General features: G+C 37.9%; 1 protein-coding gene across 1 annotated transcript in view; it reads left to right on the plus strand.

The window, feature by feature from the left end:
• UBR1 (ubiquitin protein ligase E3 component n-recognin 1) overlaps window positions 1–20,281 on the plus strand; it is a 162,524-nt gene that overhangs the window by 113,305 nt on the left and 28,938 nt on the right. Inside the window, exons 36-43 of the mRNA XM_005685547.3 lie at window positions 860–915; window positions 2,209–2,305; window positions 7,358–7,425; window positions 8,399–8,549; window positions 13,509–13,596; window positions 15,026–15,159; window positions 16,552–16,660; window positions 20,049–20,105. Coding sequence (XP_005685604.2) covers window positions 860–915; window positions 2,209–2,305; window positions 7,358–7,425; window positions 8,399–8,549; window positions 13,509–13,596; window positions 15,026–15,159; window positions 16,552–16,660; window positions 20,049–20,105 — 760 coding nt within the window. The remainder of the gene's footprint in view (window positions 1–859; window positions 916–2,208; window positions 2,306–7,357; window positions 7,426–8,398; window positions 8,550–13,508; window positions 13,597–15,025; window positions 15,160–16,551; window positions 16,661–20,048; window positions 20,106–20,281) is intronic.

Raw genomic sequence — 20,281 nt, forward strand, 5'->3', positions numbered from 1 at the left:
AGCTCATGGGTTTTTTGTATTTTCAACTTCACCTTGTTCTATCCTATAAATCTAATTCTTTTTTAATAGTACTTAACAATAAAGCTACTTACATTTGTTTTATGTATTTTTTTAACAAAATAGGTTGCAGCTATACTTTTAAAATTAGGGGGTTTTTTGCAGAGAAAGACAAATACTGTATGTTTTCATTTATATGTGCTATCTAAAATATGAAACAAATAAACCAATATAGTGAAACAGACTCACAAAGGACAAACTAGTGGTTACCAGAGGGGAGAGCGGTAAGGGTAGGAGCAAAATAGGTGAAGGAGATTAAGAGGTAAAGACTACTAGATATAACATTATTATAAGGAAGTAATATAATACTTACAAGGAAGTATATTTAAAGTTACAAGGAAGTAATATAAAGCATAGGAATATAGTCAATATTTTATAATAACTTTGTATGGAGTATAATCTGTAAAAGCATCCAATTACTATAAACCTGAAACTAATATTGTAAGTCAACTATACTTCAATTGAAATTGTTTTTTCTTTTTGCATAGAAGAGATGTTAAAAGGAGGCTAAGTAAAGCAGAATGCTTTGTTTTTCCCAGGTGTTCTTTATAGATTGCTCCACGGGTTTTATTATTTATAAAAGCAATTTGTCCATGATCTACATTGCCTCTGTAGTATCCTCTCACTCAAAAATGTGGAAATCTTGGCATAGACTTAAACATGAAACTTTGAAGGGGAAAAGTGCAAAGCACTTTTCTGTTTGGTCAAAAATAGAATTAAGGAACATCTGATAGCTGGAAACCAAGTATATAGTTGTAGCAGTATTCAAAATTTATTACTTTTCTTATTCTTGCTCTTTGAGAAAACCTGTTGGGAGATGAAGGAAAACCTTTGTTTGGAGCACTTCAAAATAGACAGGTATGTAGTCCAACAGGGTATACATGGTGTATTTTTTTAGGGAGTCCTCAGTACATTTACCATTTAAAGAAATCTTTATTCACTTCTTTTTCTGTAAAAGCAGAATTCTGTTTTGGTTTTTTTAAAGCTACTTCAAACTCAGGAGATGGAAAGGCCAACATTATGCACTTTGGAGAGTTTATTCAGTCTTGGTGGTTAAATGTAATTCACAGATTTCTGGTGATACGTGGTTACTTTTTATCCCCCTCTCCATTTATTTCCAAATCAGAACCCTAATGTCTCCTATATTTTCCTTCTCACTAATTTTGCATCATCATGTAACATTAAGTATTAATGCTGGCTTAACTCCAAATAAATCTTCATACTGAACTCCAGAATAAAACTAAGTCATAACTCCTTCACGGGCAGATTCTGATTCTATGTAACTATACTCCTGCCTCAGGCCTAAGCCTTATAACTTTGCTGCTACTGCTGCTAAGTCGCTTCAGTCGTGTCCGACTCTGTGCGACCCCATAGACGGCAGCCCACCAGGCTCCCCTGTCCCTGGGATTTTCCAGGCAAGAACACTGGAGTGGGTTGCCATTTCCTTCTCCAATGCATGAAAGTGAAAAGTGAAAGTGAAGTCGCTCAGTCGTGTCTGACTCTTCGCGACCCCATGGGCTGCAGCCTACCAGGCTCCTGCGTCCCTGAGATTTTCCAGGCAAGAGTACTAGAGTGGAGTGCCACTGAACTTTGGGGACCCTGCAAACAATACTTAAGAAGTATGCTCAGTAGCCTACTTTGAAAACAAACTGGGCAACTGAGGATTCCCTAGACCATTCACCTAGCCATTTTCCTCTTATTTTCTGACAGCTGGCCCAGGGGACTTGGAGTCCACAACGTGCTTCCCTAGAGTTCCCATCCTTCCAGCCGGAAAGCAGATTTGTTCCCTGAATTCAGTGATTTTCTGCCATCATTTTAGAATTTCTACAAAGACATGTATTTGCACAGGCCTGAATAGAATGATGTAGGCCAGACATTTAAGAGAATGACTCTGGGGAAAATGAGTCCTTAAATGAGACTGAGATGATTGTATCTTTAATACTTCTTTGTCATGGGAAAATCTATTACAGAATTCAGTGAGGTTATAAAACTTTTTAGAAGTATTAAAAATATTGTAACTAAATTTGCAGTAATGTAAAGTATATAGTAAGTCTACACTAGTTCTTACAGAGTAGGATTGGTTTATACAGTGAATGTCTTAGGTCTTTCATCTTCACTTATCTTTTTATATTCCCTTCTCTTACAATCTAGCATAATGGTCTGAAAGCATTAATGCAGTTTGCCATTGCACAAAGGATTACCTGTTCTCAGGTCCTGATACAGAAACATCTGATTCGTCTTCTATCAGGTAGAGTCTTTTCTGAATTACATTATTTGCATGTCCTTTCCCATTGCATTTCTGGCAGTGTATTAGGAAACAACAACACATTACACTAATGTCAGACACTCATTACCACAACCTTACAAAAGAAAAAAACAAAATACATGGTTGCCCTCTAATACCTACAATCTTATTTTTAAAACCAAGTGTTTTCCAAATGTTGTCAACTTGTATCCCTTATACCCACCCAAGGGCTCTTCACACCAACATCCACAATCACTAATATCCTTAGTATTAATTACTAGTCTCTTGAGAAACCTGTATGCAGGTAAGGAAGCAACAGTTAGAACTGGACATGGAACAACAGACTGGTTCCAAATAGGAAAAGGAGTACGTCAAGGCTGTATATTGTCACCCTGCTTATTTAACTTCTATGCAGAATACATCATGAGAAACACTGGGCTGGAAGAAACACAAGCTGGAATCAAGATTGCCGGGAGTAATATCAATAACCTCTGATATGCAGATGATACCACCCTTATGGCAGAAAGTGAAGAGAAACTAAAAAGCCTCTTGATGAAAGTGAAAAAGAGTGAAAAAGTTGGTTTAGAGCTCAACATTCAGAAAATGAAGATCATGGCATCTGGTCCCATCACTTCATGGGAAATAAATGGGGAAACAGTGTCAGACTTTATTTTTTTGGGCTCCAAAATCACTGCAGATGGTGACTGCAGCCATAAAATTAAAAGACGCTTACTCCTTGGAAGGAAAGTTTTGACCAACCTAGATAGCATATTCAAAAGCAGAGACATCACTTTGCCAACCAAGGTCCGTCTAGTCAAGGCAATGGTTTTTCCAGTGGTCATGTATGGATGTGAGAGTTGGACTGTGAAGAAAGCTGAGTGTCAAAGAATTGATGCTTTTGAACTGTGGTGTTGGAGAAGACTCTTGAGAGTCCCTTGGACTGCAAGGAGATCCAACCAGTCCATCCTAAAAGAGATCAGTCCTGGGTGTTCATTGGAAGGAATGATGCTAAAGCTGAAACTCCAGTACTTCGGCTACCTCATGCAAAGAGCTGACTCCTTGGAAAAGACTCTGATGCTGGGAGGGATTTGGGGGCAGGAGGAGAAGAGGACGACAGAGGATGAGATCGCTGGATGGCATCACCAAATGAATGGACATTAATCTGCATGAACTCCGGGAGTTGGTGATGGAGAAGGAGTCCTGGCGTGCTGCAATTCATGGGGTCGCAAAGAGTCAGACACGACTGAGCGATTGAACTGAACTGAACTGATGTCAATCTGGCTAGAAAAGGGAGCAGTAATGTGGATAGATCATTTTAAAATGTCATTTTTCTGGTGTGTATCAAAGTCATGTAAAAATGATAGAAGTGTTAATTATGGTAATCCTAGACTGTGGGTCCATGCATGCCTTTTTCTTTGAGAGACAGGCTGTAACAGCTGAGTTGGGTTTTTTTTTTTTTTCTTTTTATAACCTGATAAGCTAGAAATTAGCTAAGCTCATGTGATGGCCTCACTGTGAAAATAAAAAGAAAATTAGAGGTTATGCATAGTAGAATGATTTGACTTTCATTTTGATTATCTGCATTTCCATTTAGGTATTTGCACCACAGCAGCTCCTTTGCATTTAAAATAGGTCAAGCTTTAAAAACCCTCTTTATGTCTTTTGTTCATAAATTAAATATGTCACAGGTAAAGAGGTTTAAGCTTACAATTCAATTCCTCAGTATGTTTCTACCAAAGAGAGCCATTCTCTCTTTTTAAGGTTTAAAAGAATGCAGTTTTTTTCTAGCTAGAAAACAGGCTTTGTTTCCCCAAATTGACCAACTCGTCTACCCTGAAAGTCTGTTGAAACAGGTCACCTTCCTCCTTGTTGAGTCTCACAAACTTCTTAGGGAACTTTTCCTGGGCAGCTTTCAGTCATTCTAATGACATGGGGGTTCCATGGCTCCATTCAAAGCTGTCACCTAAGTTTCATTAGAACTTACACTGTGCTAACCTTTTATATTTTCAAGTTAATTTCCAGCTGTCTCCTGAATTAACCTCATGCTAGTAGTAATTTAACATTAATGCTGTTCCCTAACTACACACTTAATTTTTTTTTCCTTTTTTCATTTACCGTTTTTTCTTACTGATAGTTGCACAGGCCCAGAATTTTGCACATATTATACATGCTTCTAGTTCTTAGGACCTTTTCCTGTTGTTAACAGTTTATCCTGTTTGTATAGTAGTATTTTGGTTTTGCTTTTTAAAAATTTTTGTTATCTCTTTTCATTTCAGTTATAATTTGGAAACCTTGTTTTACCAACACTTCCAAATAGTCTTCTTGCTTTTACATTCATCACAGATTATGGGATTCGTAACTGTTGATTGTTGTTTAATCACTAAATCATGTCCAACAATTTGCGACCCCATGGACTGCAACATGCCAGGTTTCCACATGCCTTCACTATCTCCCAGAGGATGCTCAAATTCATGTCTGTTGAGTTGGGGAATGCTATCTAACCATCACAATGTTTTAAACACCTCAAAATAAATACCAAGCAAGGAGACTAACATCATCACAGATGGCAGAAACTGAAATAATATTGCATAATGTCTAATTGACAGTAACTAATAAACTTGATGTTCTTTTGCTCTGTAATATATCTTTGTGCCTTTATGTAAAAGTTTGTCATGTGAAAATTTATTACTGAGAACATCTTTATTTGCAAGGTGTTAGGGCTGTAAACTTTGTGTAGAGGTACAAGATATGGTCCCTGCCATTGTAATACTCATGATTGAATTAAAGAAGCAGAACCTCTGTGAAAACTCACACTATAAAATAGACAAATGGTAGATGTATTGTACAAATATGTGCTTTATGAATTGAGACAGAAAGAGACCACTCTGGTGGCTCTGCTGTTTTTTGCTCTAACAGGGTATATAAAGATACATTGAGAGAAACAGAGATAGCATTCCAAGCCGGGAGCACAATTTTAACAGAGATTGAGGATGTAGGAAACCATGTGGTATGTTCAGATAGACAGGTTTGATAGGCATAGTGGCACCTATAGATAGAGAAGCATGAAGTTGTTTTAATAAATAGGTCTTAAATGCCCCAGTGAGAAGTTTGAACTTTAGGTTATTGGGAATTTTTGAAACATTTTGAACAATATTATTCTAAGGCTAGATATTGTATAGACTGGGCTGGGAAAAGGAAAAATTAGAAGTAACATATGTATCTGTATATAGTAGCATACTAGAGGAGGGCATGGCAACCCACTCCAGTATTCTTCCCTTGAGAATCCCAGGGACAGAGGAAACTGACAGGCTACAGTCCAAAGGGTCGCAAAGAGTCAGGCACAACTGAAGCGACTTAACACACACACATAGTAGCATAAATTAGGGAGGCAATTGGGATGGGTAGAAACAAGGTTTTGAATTAAAAGAAATACCTAGACTATGGAAAGAAATAGGGAAGTCCACAGTAGAGACTGTTTTATGTGAAAGATGATGAATATAGTTTTAACATGTTGATTCTCCAGTAATAATAGGACATACAATGTTCATTGCCATGTATGTGCCAGGCATTGTATAATGATGCCTGAACATTGTTCAAGGATCTTTTATATAATGATGTCTTTTAACCACCATTCTTCAACGAAATTATCATTTCCCCAGTTTAGAGATGAAGAAGCTGAGGCACAGAGAACTTCTGTGACTTGACCAATGTCATAAAACCAGTAAACTATATCACTTAAGTTTCCCTGAGATATTTAATTTAGCATAAATGAACGCTTTTACCAATGGAGGAAAATATGCATGTCAAAAATGAACTTGATTTCAGAGGATTTTTTAAATAGATATAGTAAGCATCTGGGAACAAAAAAGTTTCACAACTGCCTGTGAGCAAAATTTGATGACAGAGTATTCTATTGACTGAAAAGTTAGTAAAATCAGGGCAAGGAATTAGGAGTTATTAAAATGTCCTGGAAGCAAAATACTTTAACACTGAGAAAAAAATAAGGTAGGTAGTGTTCTTTGTGCCATGAACATGTTAACTAACATATGAAAATATTACTGAAAAAGAACACATAGCTAGTTAATGGCAGAGCCCTGTATTCACTTTATTTTATAAAGCCAGTATTAATAGTGTTTATAGTGGTTACTGTATGCAGCACTCAGGTTAAGTACTTTGAATGCACAGGTTAACAAACCTTCCAACAATCCTGTATACACTGGAGGCTTAGAGAAGTCAAATACCTTGCCTGTGACAGATAGTCATAGGAAGTACTGGACCCCATTTCTGTCTGACTCCAAAGCCCATGCTCTTAACTTTTATGCTTTTTGTTTAGAATCTTGGATTTGGGGTTAAGAAATTGACCTAGTCTGAAAAGAATCTTCTCTCCTTCGTTTTAACCAAATGATAGCTTTATTTAAATATAATTCTTGTGGTTATGTATATATAAACACTTATTGTTTTGAATTCTTGATTTCACTTCCTTGTCACTCTTTGCTGACTTCTGAATTTAGAGACGGATCAAAATCAGAAACACAAAGTTTTTGAGCTATCTGCATTTCCTTCCACTCATCAGTTGTCTAGTTTTGTTCAGGGGGATTGTCTCCATCCTCTTCACTTACACCGATTTGCATGCTCTCCCTGCTCCCCAACCCCAAACTTGTTCATGTATTTTGTGTATCACAGAGCATTTAGAAATGTGTAGTTGGAGGTAGGAAGTGGTAGAGAACATTGTTTAAAAGTAATTCTTTTTCATTCAGCAAGTGTAATACTTATCAAACAATTTCTTATTTCAGTCATCCTAGCTTATTTACCCTTTCCTCCTATATCTTATCTTTCAACCATTAAATTGCATCCAGAGCTTTTTAGAGCCTTTTCTCAGTTTATGTATCTTTAATTATGTTTCCCGTATCTTAAAGGTGTGATGGACCAGTTTATCAGTCTCTGTATTATAACCCTGTTAAATTTTTGTTTTAGATGCTAGTATGTTGTATTACACTTAACTGCATTGCTGTATTACTGGCTGAATTACATTAAGGTTTTTTGTTTGTTTTTTAGTTGTTCTTCCTAACCTGCAATCAGAAGCTACACCTTGCCTTCTATCCATAGATCTATTTCATGTTTTGGTAAGTGTTCAGTAAATTTTCTTTTTAAGTCACTCAAGTTTATAAGTGTTTTCCTCATTCAAATTTATGCTCTTTGTTCAGGATTATAAGTACTGACATCGAAAGTTTAGTCTCTTTTTTCCATTCCCTTTACAAATAGATACAGATTTGATTGAGAGCATCAAAATCACTTTAAAAATGAAACCATATTTACCCTTTACATTGTAATAGATTGTAGTCTAGTTGATTAAATTTAGTTAGTGTCTATACAGGCAGACTTTTTCTAATAATATGTTTTCCCCCTTCCCCTTTTTCTCAACTTGTTTACATTATAAGCAGTGAATAATGGTGTGAGCTGTCTTAAAATTGTTAATTATTCGTGATATGGACCAGGCCATGGGCGCATCTAGGTGTTCCCCCAAACACCTATGGTTAGTGACAACTGTTTTGTGAATTTCTTGTACAGTTTTTCCATCTCTGTGACGATTTCATTCCTTCAAGACAAGTTTTCTAGAGAGCCATGGTAAGGTTAGGATCATAGACTTTGTGGATGCAAGGTTAGCCAGTATCCTCTACCCTGTGGTTGTCACCCCTGTCTTTTGAAATCCCTCATGGGAATCTTGAATGCTGGTAACTGGACCTTACTCCTGATATTATGATTTGGTTGGACTAGGGTGGGGCCTATGTATCAATGTTATTTTAAGAGCTCCCCGAATGGTTGTAATGTTGAATCCCCTAAAACCACAGGGTTGAGACCATTACCTAGAACTAGAATAAGTAGACTCAGCAAAGGGATAAATCTGTTTGATGATGGCTTTTAGCCTCTGTTTATGGTCTATGATATTCTAAAATATCCTGTTGAATAATTAGGAAAAATATCGTGGTTATTTAAAAACACACATGGTACAGGATCCTATATTCTTTACATTTAGTTATGAGAGTAACTTGTGTTGGTCCTTTTGCTACCCGTGTTGATGTTGATTTTCTCTCATAGGTGGGTACTGTGTTAGCATTCCCGTCCTTGTACTGGGATGATGCTGTTGATCTGCAGCCGTCACCAGTTAGCTCTTCCTATAACCACCTTTATCTCTTCCATTTGATCACCATGGCACACATGCTTCAGATACTTCTTACCATAGACACAGGTAAAGCTCCCATCAGTTCTTCAATGGAAATGACATTTGCCTGTGATTTGGGAAAATTAATTGTGCTTGTGGTTAACCATTCTGTATTATGTCTCTTATTGAGTGATCGTTCATTTGTTTCTTTACAAATGCTGTTTAAAGGGAAAGGTAGAACTGTGACAGGAATAATTAGCTAAACCACTTGATTCTCTCCATTGCAGCTATTCTCTAGGTACACAGGGAAGCCATTTGGATCTGCTTTTCCCGCTCTCTCTTTTTTTTAATTTCGATTCCTCAAGGTCAAGGTTGGAGATTAGTCTCTCCAATGTTTGTCCCTGCCTAAATACTCTGAGCCTTTTGATAAGCCTGTCTATAAAACATTGTCTATTCCTCCAGCTGGAATGATAGTACTTGGTTCATTGTATAGCATTTATCACTTGGTGTCTTATTTTATAGTTACATCTTACTGCTCTTCTACTCCTTTCCCTGCTTCTCCTTGCTCCTGCATCCCTACTGTAAGCTTCTGAAATAGGGAACATTCAAATTTCAGAATCTTCCTTCATAAACTTCAGATGTTTAGCAACTTTTGTTACACCCAATAAGAACTCAATGAATATTTTTTGGATGAAAAAATATATATATATCCTTGTTTGAAGATACATGGGTAATACAACATCATGGAATTGTGGTATAGTTGTCCTTTTAGATTCTGCTCTTAATAGAAAGCAGAATTGAGTTTTGAGTATCAGTGGTCAATAATAGCTAATTAAAGTTCAAATAATTTAGAGGACAGATAATTAAAGTGATCTTAGAATAGTATCTAGCAAAATTAAATATACATCTACCTTTTGACCCACCAGTCCCACTTCTAAGAATCTACCCCAAAGCTCTACTGGCAGAAATATGAAAGAATATAAGCATAAGATTATTCATTGTAGCATTATTTGGAATAACAAAAAACTGGGTGATTGGTTGAATAATCTATGGTGTACCCTTTTATTAGAATGATGTGCAGCTATAAAATGGAATGAATAAAAGAAGTGACCTCTAGAATATTAAGTGAAAAAAAGTAGGGTACAGAGCAGAAGTTATAGTATAATACCTTTGTGTAAGATATTTGATGTATATTTATGCATATATATGTTTATATATATTCATATTTGCTCTTTTTAAATAAATGAAATGACAGAAGTATAAATGGAAAACAAAAAACAGTTACCTCTGGTACAAAGTAAAGAGTACAAGAATTTATGCAAAGACTCCTGTGAATTTTTTTTAATGTAGTTGATGTTAGAACTCTAATTATACTTAACAAAAACAAATCTGAATGGCAAAAATAATTTTTTGACAGTTGAAAACAACAAATGAATGAGAAAATAATTGCTTAGTGACTTTAAAAAACAGTATTTGAACTGTACTTTCCTAGTAGGATATATTCTGATAATGGAGGAACTAAAAAAAAAATCTTAATTTGAACTCAATTAGTAGTATCAGTGGTACTAATATTATTATTTTGAAATTATCTTAGGTAATTTTTAAATCAAGTAAGTAATTGTGTTAATGCCATTGGGAACTGAATTTTCAGTATGAGAAGGAAGACACACAAAAGTAAATTTGGAAAAATTAAATATAAACCAAATAATCTCCCAGTCCGAATCCCTGCCAGTTGTTCTTTGATTATCAGCAAACTAATTATAAGTTTATTTGGCGAGGCAGAAGACTCAGAATAGCCAAGTCAGTATTGAAGGAGAAGAACAAAGACAGACGACTGATACTACCTGACTTTAAGATTTGATAGAAAGCTGTAGGAATGAAGACAGTGTAGTATTACTGAAAGAACAGATAAATGAATCAGTGGAACAAAACAGAGCCCAAAATACACCTACATAAATATAATCAACTGATCTTTGACAAAGGAATGAAGACAAATGGAGGAAAGACAGTCTTTTCAACAAATGGTGCTAGAACAACCAAATACCCACATGTAAGACATAGACACAGATCTTACACATTTCCCAAAAATTAACTAAAAATTTATTTTAGACCTACATGTAAAATACAAAGCTATAAAACTCTTAGGAGATAACAAAGGAGAAAATCTAGGTGATTTTGAGGATACAGTGACTTTTTAGGTACAATCCATGAAAGAAATAATTGACAAGCTGGACTTCTTACAATTCAGAATTTTGCTTTGCAAAAGATTATTATCAAGAGAATTAGAAGATAAGCCACAAACTGGTTAAACATATTTGCAAAAGATGCATGTGGTTAAGAACTGTTATCCAGAATATACGAAGGACTAAGATTCAGTGGTAAGAAAACAAACAGCCTCATTGAAAATGGACAAAAAACCTGAGCAGACACCTTGCCAGTGAAGATATCCCAATGGCAAATATATGGAAAGATGTTCAGTATCAGGTGTCGTTCAGTTCAGTTCCAGGTGTCATTCAGTTCAGTTGCTCAGTCGTGTCTGACTCTTTGCCACCCCATGAATTGCAGCACACCAGTCCTCCCTGTCCATCACTAACTCCTGCAGTTCACTCAAACTCATGTCCATCGAGTCGGTGATGCCATCCAGCCATCTCATCCTCCGTCATCCCCTTCTCCTCCTGCCCCCAATCCCTCCCAGCACCAGAGTCTTTTCCAATGAGTCAGCTCTGCACGAGGTGGCCAAAGTATTGGAGTTTCAGCTTTACCATCAGTCCTTCCAATGAACACCCAGGACTGATCTCCTTTAGGATGGACTGGTTGGAACTCCTTGCAGTCCAAGGGACTCAAGAGTCTTCTCCAACACCACAGTTCAAAAGAATCAATTCTTCAGCGCTCAGCTTTCTTCACAGTCTAACTCTCACATCCATACATGACTACTGGAAAAACCATAGCCTTGACTAGACAGACCTTTGTTGGCAAAGTAATATCTCTGCTTTTCAATATGCTGTCTAGGTTGGTCATAACTTTCCTTCCAAGGAGTAAGCGTCTTTTAATTTCATGGCTGCAATCACCATCTGCAGTGATTTTGGAGCCCTGAAAAATAAAGTCTGACACTATTTCCACTGTTTCCCCATCTATTTCCCATGAAGTGATGGAACCAGCTGCCATGATCTTAGTTTTCTGAATGTTGAGCTTTAAGCCAACTTTTTCACTCTCCTCTTTTACTTTGATCAAGAGGCTTTTTAGTTCTTCACTTGCTGCCATAAGGTGTCATCTGCATATCTGAGGTTATTGAGATTTCTCCCGGCAATCTTGATTCCAGCTTGTGTTTCTTCCAGCCCAGTGTTTCTCATGATGTATTCTGCATAGAAGTTAAATAAGCAGGGTAACAATATACAGCCTTGACATACTCCTTTTCCTATTTGGAACCAGTCTTTTGTTCCATGTCCAGTTCTAACTGTTGCTTCCTGACCTGCATACAGGTTTCTCAAGAGGCAGGTCAGGTGGTCTGGTATTCCCATCTCTTTCAGAATTTTCCACAGTTTATTGTGGTCCACACAGTCAAAGGCTTTGGCATAGTCAATAAAGCAGAAATAGATGTTTTTCTGGAACTCTGTTGCTTTTTCGATGATCCAGCAGATGTTGGCAGTTTGATCTCTGGTTCCTCTGCCTTTTCTAAAACCAGCTTGAATATCTGGAAGTTCACGGTTCACGTACTGCTGAAGCCTGGCTTGCAGAATTTTGAGCATTACTTTACTAGCGTGTAAGATGAGTGCAATTGTGCAGTAGTTTGAGCATTCTTTGGCATTGCCTTTCTTTGGGATTGGAATGAAAACTGACCTTTTCCAGTCCTATGGCTGGAATCTTAAGTGTATACAACTTAAGGACTCTTAAGTGTATACAACTAAGTGAAAGAAGCATATTTGAAAAGGCTACATATTGTATGATTCCAACTATATGACATTATGGAAAATGCAAAACTATGAGATAGTAAAATGACAAGTGGGGATTGGCAAGGGTTAGGGGAGAGAAAGTGAATAGGCAGTGTGCAGAAGGCTTTCAGGGTAATGAAACTATTCTGCTGGATACAATAATAGTGGGTACAACTTATTATACATTTGTCAAAACCCATACAGGGATTCTCTCGTAGCTCAGTCATTAAAGAATCTGCCTGCAATGCAGGAGACTGGGGTTCGATTCCTGGGTGGGAAAAATCCTCTGGAAATGAAAATGGCAATCCACTCCAGTATTCTTGCCTGGAGAATCCCTTGGACACAGGAGCCTGGAGGGTTACAGTCCATGGGGGTCGCAAGAGTTGGACACGACTTAGAGACTAAACCACCACCATAGAATGTACAATAGCAAGAGTTATGTCTAATGTAAGCTAGGGACTTTGAGTGATAATGATGTATCATTGTAGGCTGTAACAAATATACCAGTGGTGCTAATAATTGGGGAGACTGTAGGTGTTTGGGAACAGTAGGTAGATGGGAAATCTGTGCTTTCCACTCAGTTTTACTGTGAACCTAAAACTGCTTTTAAAAAATAGTTTATTAATTTTAAAAGGTATTGTTACATGGGTGTGTGCATTTGTCAAACTTCATCAAATGGTGCATTTAATATTTATGTATTTTATTGCATTATAAAATTTACCTCAAATCGAAAAATCATATACAAATACTGAACTCCTTATTTATTTATTTTTATTTATTTTGGACTGCGCTAGGTCTTCATTGCTGTGCACAAACTTTCTCTAATTGCAGCGAGTGGAGGGCTACTCTCTAGTTGTGGTGCATGGGCTTCTCATTGCGGTGACTTCTCTTGTTGTGGAGCATGACCTCTAGGTGCTTGGGCTTCAGTAGTTGTGGTGCATGGGCCTAGTTGCCCCACGGCATGTGGGATCTTCCTGCACCAGGGATCGAACCTGTGTCCCCAGAATGGGTAGATGGAGTTTTAACCACTGGACCACCAGGGAATTCTGAAATTGAGATTTCACTAATAAATTGAATAGTAAATTCGTAGATTTATCTTTCAGAATTTCTTTTTCAGGCCTCCCCCTTGCACAGATACAGGAAGAGAGTGAAGAGGCTCGTTCTGCATCTTCTTTCTTGGCAGAAATTTCTCAGTATACAAGTGGGTGAGTAACAGCCCATTAGTCCAGTCTATTTCAGTATTGTTTTTATAATTCCACATCTTTGTTCAGTTGTTTGACAGTATCTCTTGAACCTTTTTAATTCCAGTTTTTAAAAATCAGTTAAAGGCTTTTGGAATAACAACAAATAAAAATTACCCGTTCATTTGTTTCCGAGACTGAAAACAAGTTTTGACACATCTTTATTCTTATAAACTGTTACAGGAATATAGGCAAAAGATGATAGAATTTTAACAAGATGCAGCAGTTAAACTTTAAATAAATGTAAAAAGTTGAAAATAAGTTGTCCTTTTAAAGCAGTTCATACAGTTAATACACTTACCTACTGAGAAGTTTTTTTTAAGGCTGTTGTGAGTAATATGTGAAATATATTGATAACACAGAGGTTAAAACCAAAAGTGCAATAGAGTGCTCTGCTGAGCATCATCTGCTGTCAAGTTTCCCTCTTTGTTTTCGTCTTCATCAGTCAACTGTTTTTCAGTGTAAGTACTGAATATATGTGTATTTTGGAGAAGGCGATGGCACGCCACTCCAGTACTCTTGCCTGGAAAATCCCATGGACGCAGGAGCCTGGTAGGCTGCAGTCCATGGGGGCGCTGGGAGTCAGACACAACTGAGCAACTTCACTTTCACTCTTCACTTTCATGCATTGGAGAAGGAAATGGCAACCCACTCCAGTGTTCTTGCCTGGAAAATCCCAGGGACGGGGGAGCCCGGTGGGCTGCTGTCTATGGGGTCGCACAGAGTCAGACAGGACTGAAGCGATTTAGCAGCAGCAGCAGCATATGTGTATTCATCGTTATGGTAATAGACTTTTTTTTTTAGAGCTGTTTTAGGTTTAGAGAATGCAAAGTAACCAAGAGTTTCCATCCTCCCTCCCACCACCAGTTTCTCCATTACATCTTTCATTTGTGTGGTACATTTGTTAAGGTGGTGAACCAGAATTGATACATTGTTATTAACTATGTAGTCCATAGTCTACATTAAGGTTCGCTTTGTGTTATAAGATTAAAGTATCATATAGATTATTAGTTTCACTGCCCTGAAAATCACCAGTTTTAATATAGAAGTCAGGAAAATATTAAAATTTTTAAGCTAATTTAGCTGCTTTGCTTAGTTACTGATAAATGCATTTGCACCACATTTCATTACAAGGGTTAGAAAAAGAAGAAAGTTGTTCTTTGCCTTAAGAATCTACCTCATAAAATATGCAAGATTTCTGGTTTGCTTTAAGAAACTATTAGGAGATTTAAAGACTGAAGCTATAGCTAGTTAAATATTTTGTTTTAATGTTTAAATGTTAATGCATAAAAAATTATTTAATGCTGAGATGTGTTTTTGAAAGGGGATGTATTTACAATCTGGGTGTTCATCTGATTTGTATTCTGTTCCATTTGGAATTGTTGCCTCTCAGCTGCATTGGGTGTGGTATTCCTGGCTGGTATTTATGGGTCTCCTTGAAGAATGGCATCATCCCGTATCTTCGCTGTGCTGCGTTGTTTTTCCACTATTTACTTGGAGTAACTCCACCTGAAGAACTGTTTACCAGTAAGTAGGAAAATGAAATCACAGATTGGTAAATAAGAGACTTTTTTGTTACCTTCGACCTCAAGGGTGAGAACAGGCAAAACGACTTCTTTATTCCTCACGCTTTCATCAGTGTTCATTCCAAACATGTGTGCCCCTGCCCTGGTGTGGGTAAAAGGTGAGCTCAGACACCAGATTAGCCTCATAATCTACAAAACCTATTCATGGCTCCTATCTATGTACAACTTTTGTATTTAAGCTTATAAAATGCCTTCATGCAGTATAGGACAGACAAGAAATTACAAAGATTGATTGGCTTTAAAGAAAGAGAACTGTTTGGCTTTATAATATACTCTGTTTCTTGAAGTTTGAACACTTGACTGTAACTATTATGAAATAAATAAAATGCTGCTGGGAAAGGCCTGTTGTGTTAACCGAGGCCCTGGGTATTTGAGTAACAGAATAATTTCCTTTCTTCTTTACTTGCCTTAAATCTACATCAAGGTAGAGAAGGTTTCCTTGTGGCTTTGTTTGGGTAAAAATCAGAAGGTTTGTATGATTTTGGAAGAGTCATCAAATTTCCTCCGAGATGCTTTCTTTTGTTCTTTTCTCAGGTCAGCCTTAACAGGGTTCTTTATCCTGAACTCTGTTCAATAGGGCTCATTAGATGTAGGTTTGTTTATTCTGATTCTGTACAAATAGGATACTGCTTTCTTTCCAAGTGGTTGTCAGCACAGATCTGTGTTTTCATTCTTTAAAAAATAATTTGTTATCTTGTTGGTGCTGTCATATGGCAATGGATAAGATAAAGTCCTTTCTTTTGTTGAGAGGAGATGGAATATAAGCCAACAGATAAATACATATAGTATAATGTCAAATGGTGGTAAGTGCTACAAAGAGAAATATAGCAGGTCATGAGAATAGAGAATGCTGGGGCAGAGTCATGGAAGACTTCTTTGTGAGGAGACTGAGCAGAGAGATCAGAAAAGGACATGATGTTGAATTGGATAGAGAGTTGAAGGAAGAGTATTGTAAGCAGAACGAACAGTAAATGCAAAGCGTTTGCTTGATGTCATCAAACAATAGTAGAGATGAGTGACTGAAGCCTAATGAACAGGGGGAGGCAGGTAACAGATGAAGTCAGATCAGGTAGGGCCTTTTGCTACGATAAGCACTTTTGTATTTTGTATTTTGGAGGTGGTTTGACATTGGAGAAGTTTGATCAGGACACTGACTCAAATCAGATTTAAAAGGATCACTGTGTCCTATTTGTCACCCACAGTTTTACAGAGTACAAAGTATACTCTGTATAGGCAGAGTATAGAAATGAGCATAAATAATGAAGAAACTCTAGACACAGGATGACCAGGTAAGAATAATGTACTTATTAAATATATTTTTGTTTTCTTGTAGATGCTGCAGAAGGAGAGTACAATGCACTCTGTAGCTATTTATCTTTACCCACAAATTTGTTCCTGCTTTTCCAGAAATACTGGGATACTGTGAGGCCCCTCCTCCAGAGGTACTGTGGGGATAAAATATCATTATTGGATTATTATACAGTTTGGAAATTTTAAATTTGAAATACTTGCTAAGCTTTTAGATTGATTACCGTTGATTGAAGGTGGTGGCAAAAATACACAAGATTCATAATTCACACACCCACTCCAGTACCCTTGCCTGGAAAATCTCATGGACAAAGGAGCCTGGTAGGCTACAGTCCATGGGGTCACAAAGAGTCGGACACAACTGAGTGACTTCACTAATGGGCCACCAGGATTTCTACTTGTTCCACCATGACTGCCAATCGTTGTGCTTAAGTTCCCCACAGCTGCTGTCTCATCCCAGTTTAAATGGGCTGGAGGTGGTGATGAAGTGAGGATAAGTCATGCTGTCAGCAGCCATACAGTCACAGTCAAGCATCAGAAGAACCCAGAGTGGGGCAACAGTAGCAGTGTATCTCATATGGTAGCACATATCTTAGAAAGGTGACTGAGGAGGAAATAAAAGTCACAGTGTAATATTACTCAGCCCTAAAAAGGAACACCTTTGAGTCAGTTCTAATGAGGTAGATGAACCTAGAACCTATTATACAGAGTGAAGTAAGTCAGAAAGAGAAAGATAAATATCATATTCTAACACATATATACAGAATCTAGAAAAATAGTACTGAAGAATCTATTTACAGGGCAGCAGTGGAGAAATAGAGACAGAGAGTAGACTTATGGACATGGGGAGAGGGGAGGAGAGGGTGAGATGTATGGAAAGAGTAGTGTGGAAACTTACATTACCATGTGTAAAATAGATAGCCAGTGGGAATTTGCTGTATGTCTCAGGAAACTGAATCAGGGACTCTATCAACCTAGAGGGGTGGATTGGGGAGGGAGATGGGAGGGAGGTTCAAAAGGGAGGGGATATATGTATGCCTGTGGCTGGTTCATGTTGAGGTTTGACAGAAAACAACAAAATTCTATTAAGCAATTATCCTTCAATTTAAAAAAAATTAATTTTTTAAAAAGTCATTTGGTAACTCAGAAATGTATCCATTTAAATTTCCCATGGGGAAGTGTGCTTTTCTTTTATTGAAGATTTCTTTCTACCCCCACACTTAATTGACCCTTCTGCTTGCTTACTCTCTACCCTTCAAATCTCTAGTTTCCTAACCCTATCTTTGCTACCACCATTTTCCATCTTTTTTTTTTTTTGAGATATAATTGACATATACCATGGTTTTAATAGTCAGTTCTCATCGTGTTACTCTATTTCCCCCATTAAAGATCCTGACATCTATTTCTGACACTTGGGGAGGGTGTTTTTCCCACACATCCAACAAGTAATTCTGCATTAGCTGGGTGTCCTACAATTCAGCTCAGTATCTACCTGGAGATAGTGTCAGATCCCACAGGCTGAGTGCTCAGTCCTGAAAACATGACAACATCACATACTTCAGAAAGAACCAGGCTGTCACAAACCCAGGCTGTCTCCTGTGCTGGCCAAAAGGTTATATAGCGTGATTAATTTGTAGAGCAGCTCAGAGAACTCAGAGAAACGTTTTCCCTACTAGGGCATCAGTTTTTTATAAAAGGATATAACTCAGGGCCAGCCAGATAGAAGAGATACACAGGGTAAGGTATGGGGAAAAGGGAGCAGAACTTCCACACTCTCTGAGCACACCACTGTCCCCGAAGTGACACGTGTTCACCAACCTGGAAACTCTCCAAATGTGGTGAGTTCTCCTAGCTACCAGCCCTCATACTTGTGTTCAGTCTTGGTTTGATAGACATAGATTTAGCCCAAGTAATTCCATTTGTGGCTTCTCATCTCTTTTTTTAACATTATCAGTCACAGTATCACACTGATGATTTCCTTTAGTCTTTTCAGTTTTCTCCCCTTTTCTTTTCTCCTTTTTCTTTAATTAGTGTCTTGTTCCCTGATGCTCAAGTCAGGATTTGTGTGAATGTCTGCCCATCTCTGGCCACCTTTCTGTGTGTTCTCATCTCTTCTTTTGGGTGCTTTTCGGTGTTTCCTCATTTCTCATGAGGTATTCTGATTTCCAGTGTGATAAAAATGAATCAGATGGATCCAAAAAAATCAGTACCATGCTTTGTGTCGAGTACAATCACAGTAGGTTATACTAATTTTATTTTTATATTGTTGGAGTTTTAGCTTGCCATTCTAGTTTAATGTTAAAAATTCAAAGTTTGAAATGCAAAGTCTGTACCATTCCTGGCTCTGCTTGCCTCAAAGCCTTTCCTCATCTTCTGCTCTGAAAGATGATGAACTGACCTCTCTAGGCCATATTTCCCAGTCTCCTTTGTCAGTTGGCTTCAGCCCATGGGAGGCACTGGCAGGATATTGGAAGCCAGGAGGAAGGGAGAAACCTGTGTTTAGGTCACCTCTCTTTGCCTTTTGGGGCATCCCTGACAGTGGCTATAGCTCTTCTCTGGCTCTAGTTCCCACCAGACAAGTCTACTGTAGTTCCAGCATCCACCTGCTGCAGGAAAGGGGGACCCCATCCAGCGCCCAAGAGTGGGCTCTTGTCTAATACTCAGAAGTGAATTGTCCGAGGAGACACATGTGCTGCCAGAGCAAGAGACTTTATTGGGATGGGGTGCCCAGGTGGAGAGCAGCAGGGTAAGAGAACTCAGGAGAACTGCTGTGCCATGTCTCAGGTTTTATGGTAATTGAGTTAGTTTATGGGGTGTCTCTGGCCTATCACTCTTGACTCAGGGTCCTTCCTGGTGACACCTCCATCGCTCAGCCAAGATGGATTCCAGCAAGAAGGATTCTGGTAGGTTGGTGGGATGTATGGACTGGCATCTCCTTTTGATTTTCCTGAATTCTGTTTGGTGGTAGCTTGTTAGTTCTGCATTCCTTACAGAATGGGCCTCCTATTATAGGATATCCTATTATAGGATAATTCATACAGGTGGATACTATGGTGCATAGCCAGTGCAGGTGGTTTTGGTCCTGGTTCATCTGATACACCACTGACCCTTAGCTCCAACAATACCATTCCAAAAATACTGTTTTGTTCCTCCAGCCTGGCAAGGGTAGTAGCTTCCTGTTATTGGCTGATCTTCTTGTTGCCTTGCTTTTTTGTCTCCTGGTTGGCTTCTCAGCCTTTCTGTCACCTTTATTTCCAATTTCTGGTATTATGTTTTTCTAGTAATAGATAAACCCTTTTTTAAAAAGAAAGTAATAGAAGATTTGGGGGAGGATAAATAGGAAGACATTTAAAAAGGGGAGAAAAGAAAAGGAGAAGAAAGAAGAGGCAAGATGCAAGGTAAAAGAAGTCTAGCAGATAGCACATGGAAAGAAGGGGCCGAGAGGTCTAGTGAGGGTGGCTCGATGAATATTGCACTAAGGTTGTGATGACCCATTTGCTTTTCTCTCTGCTTCCCATACAGGTGGTGTACAGATCCTGCCTTACTATACTGTTTGAAGCAAAAAAGCACTGTAGTCAGGTTGGTTTTACTTCTCAGTCCTTCCCTACAAGTTGTGTTTCCAAAAGTAGTTAGCTGATGAGTATGCTTTCTAGTCTGTTTCCATTCTCACTCAGCATACTATTTCTTACATTTCTCTTATGTCTTGCTGAAAATTCGATTCTTCCTACAATTGATTTTTTTCTTGGAGTGACTGT

The sequence above is a fragment of the Capra hircus genome, chromosome 10 (assembly GCF_001704415.2).
Source record: "Capra hircus breed San Clemente chromosome 10, ASM170441v1, whole genome shotgun sequence".
Classification (NCBI taxonomy): domain Eukaryota; kingdom Metazoa; phylum Chordata; class Mammalia; order Artiodactyla; family Bovidae; genus Capra; species Capra hircus.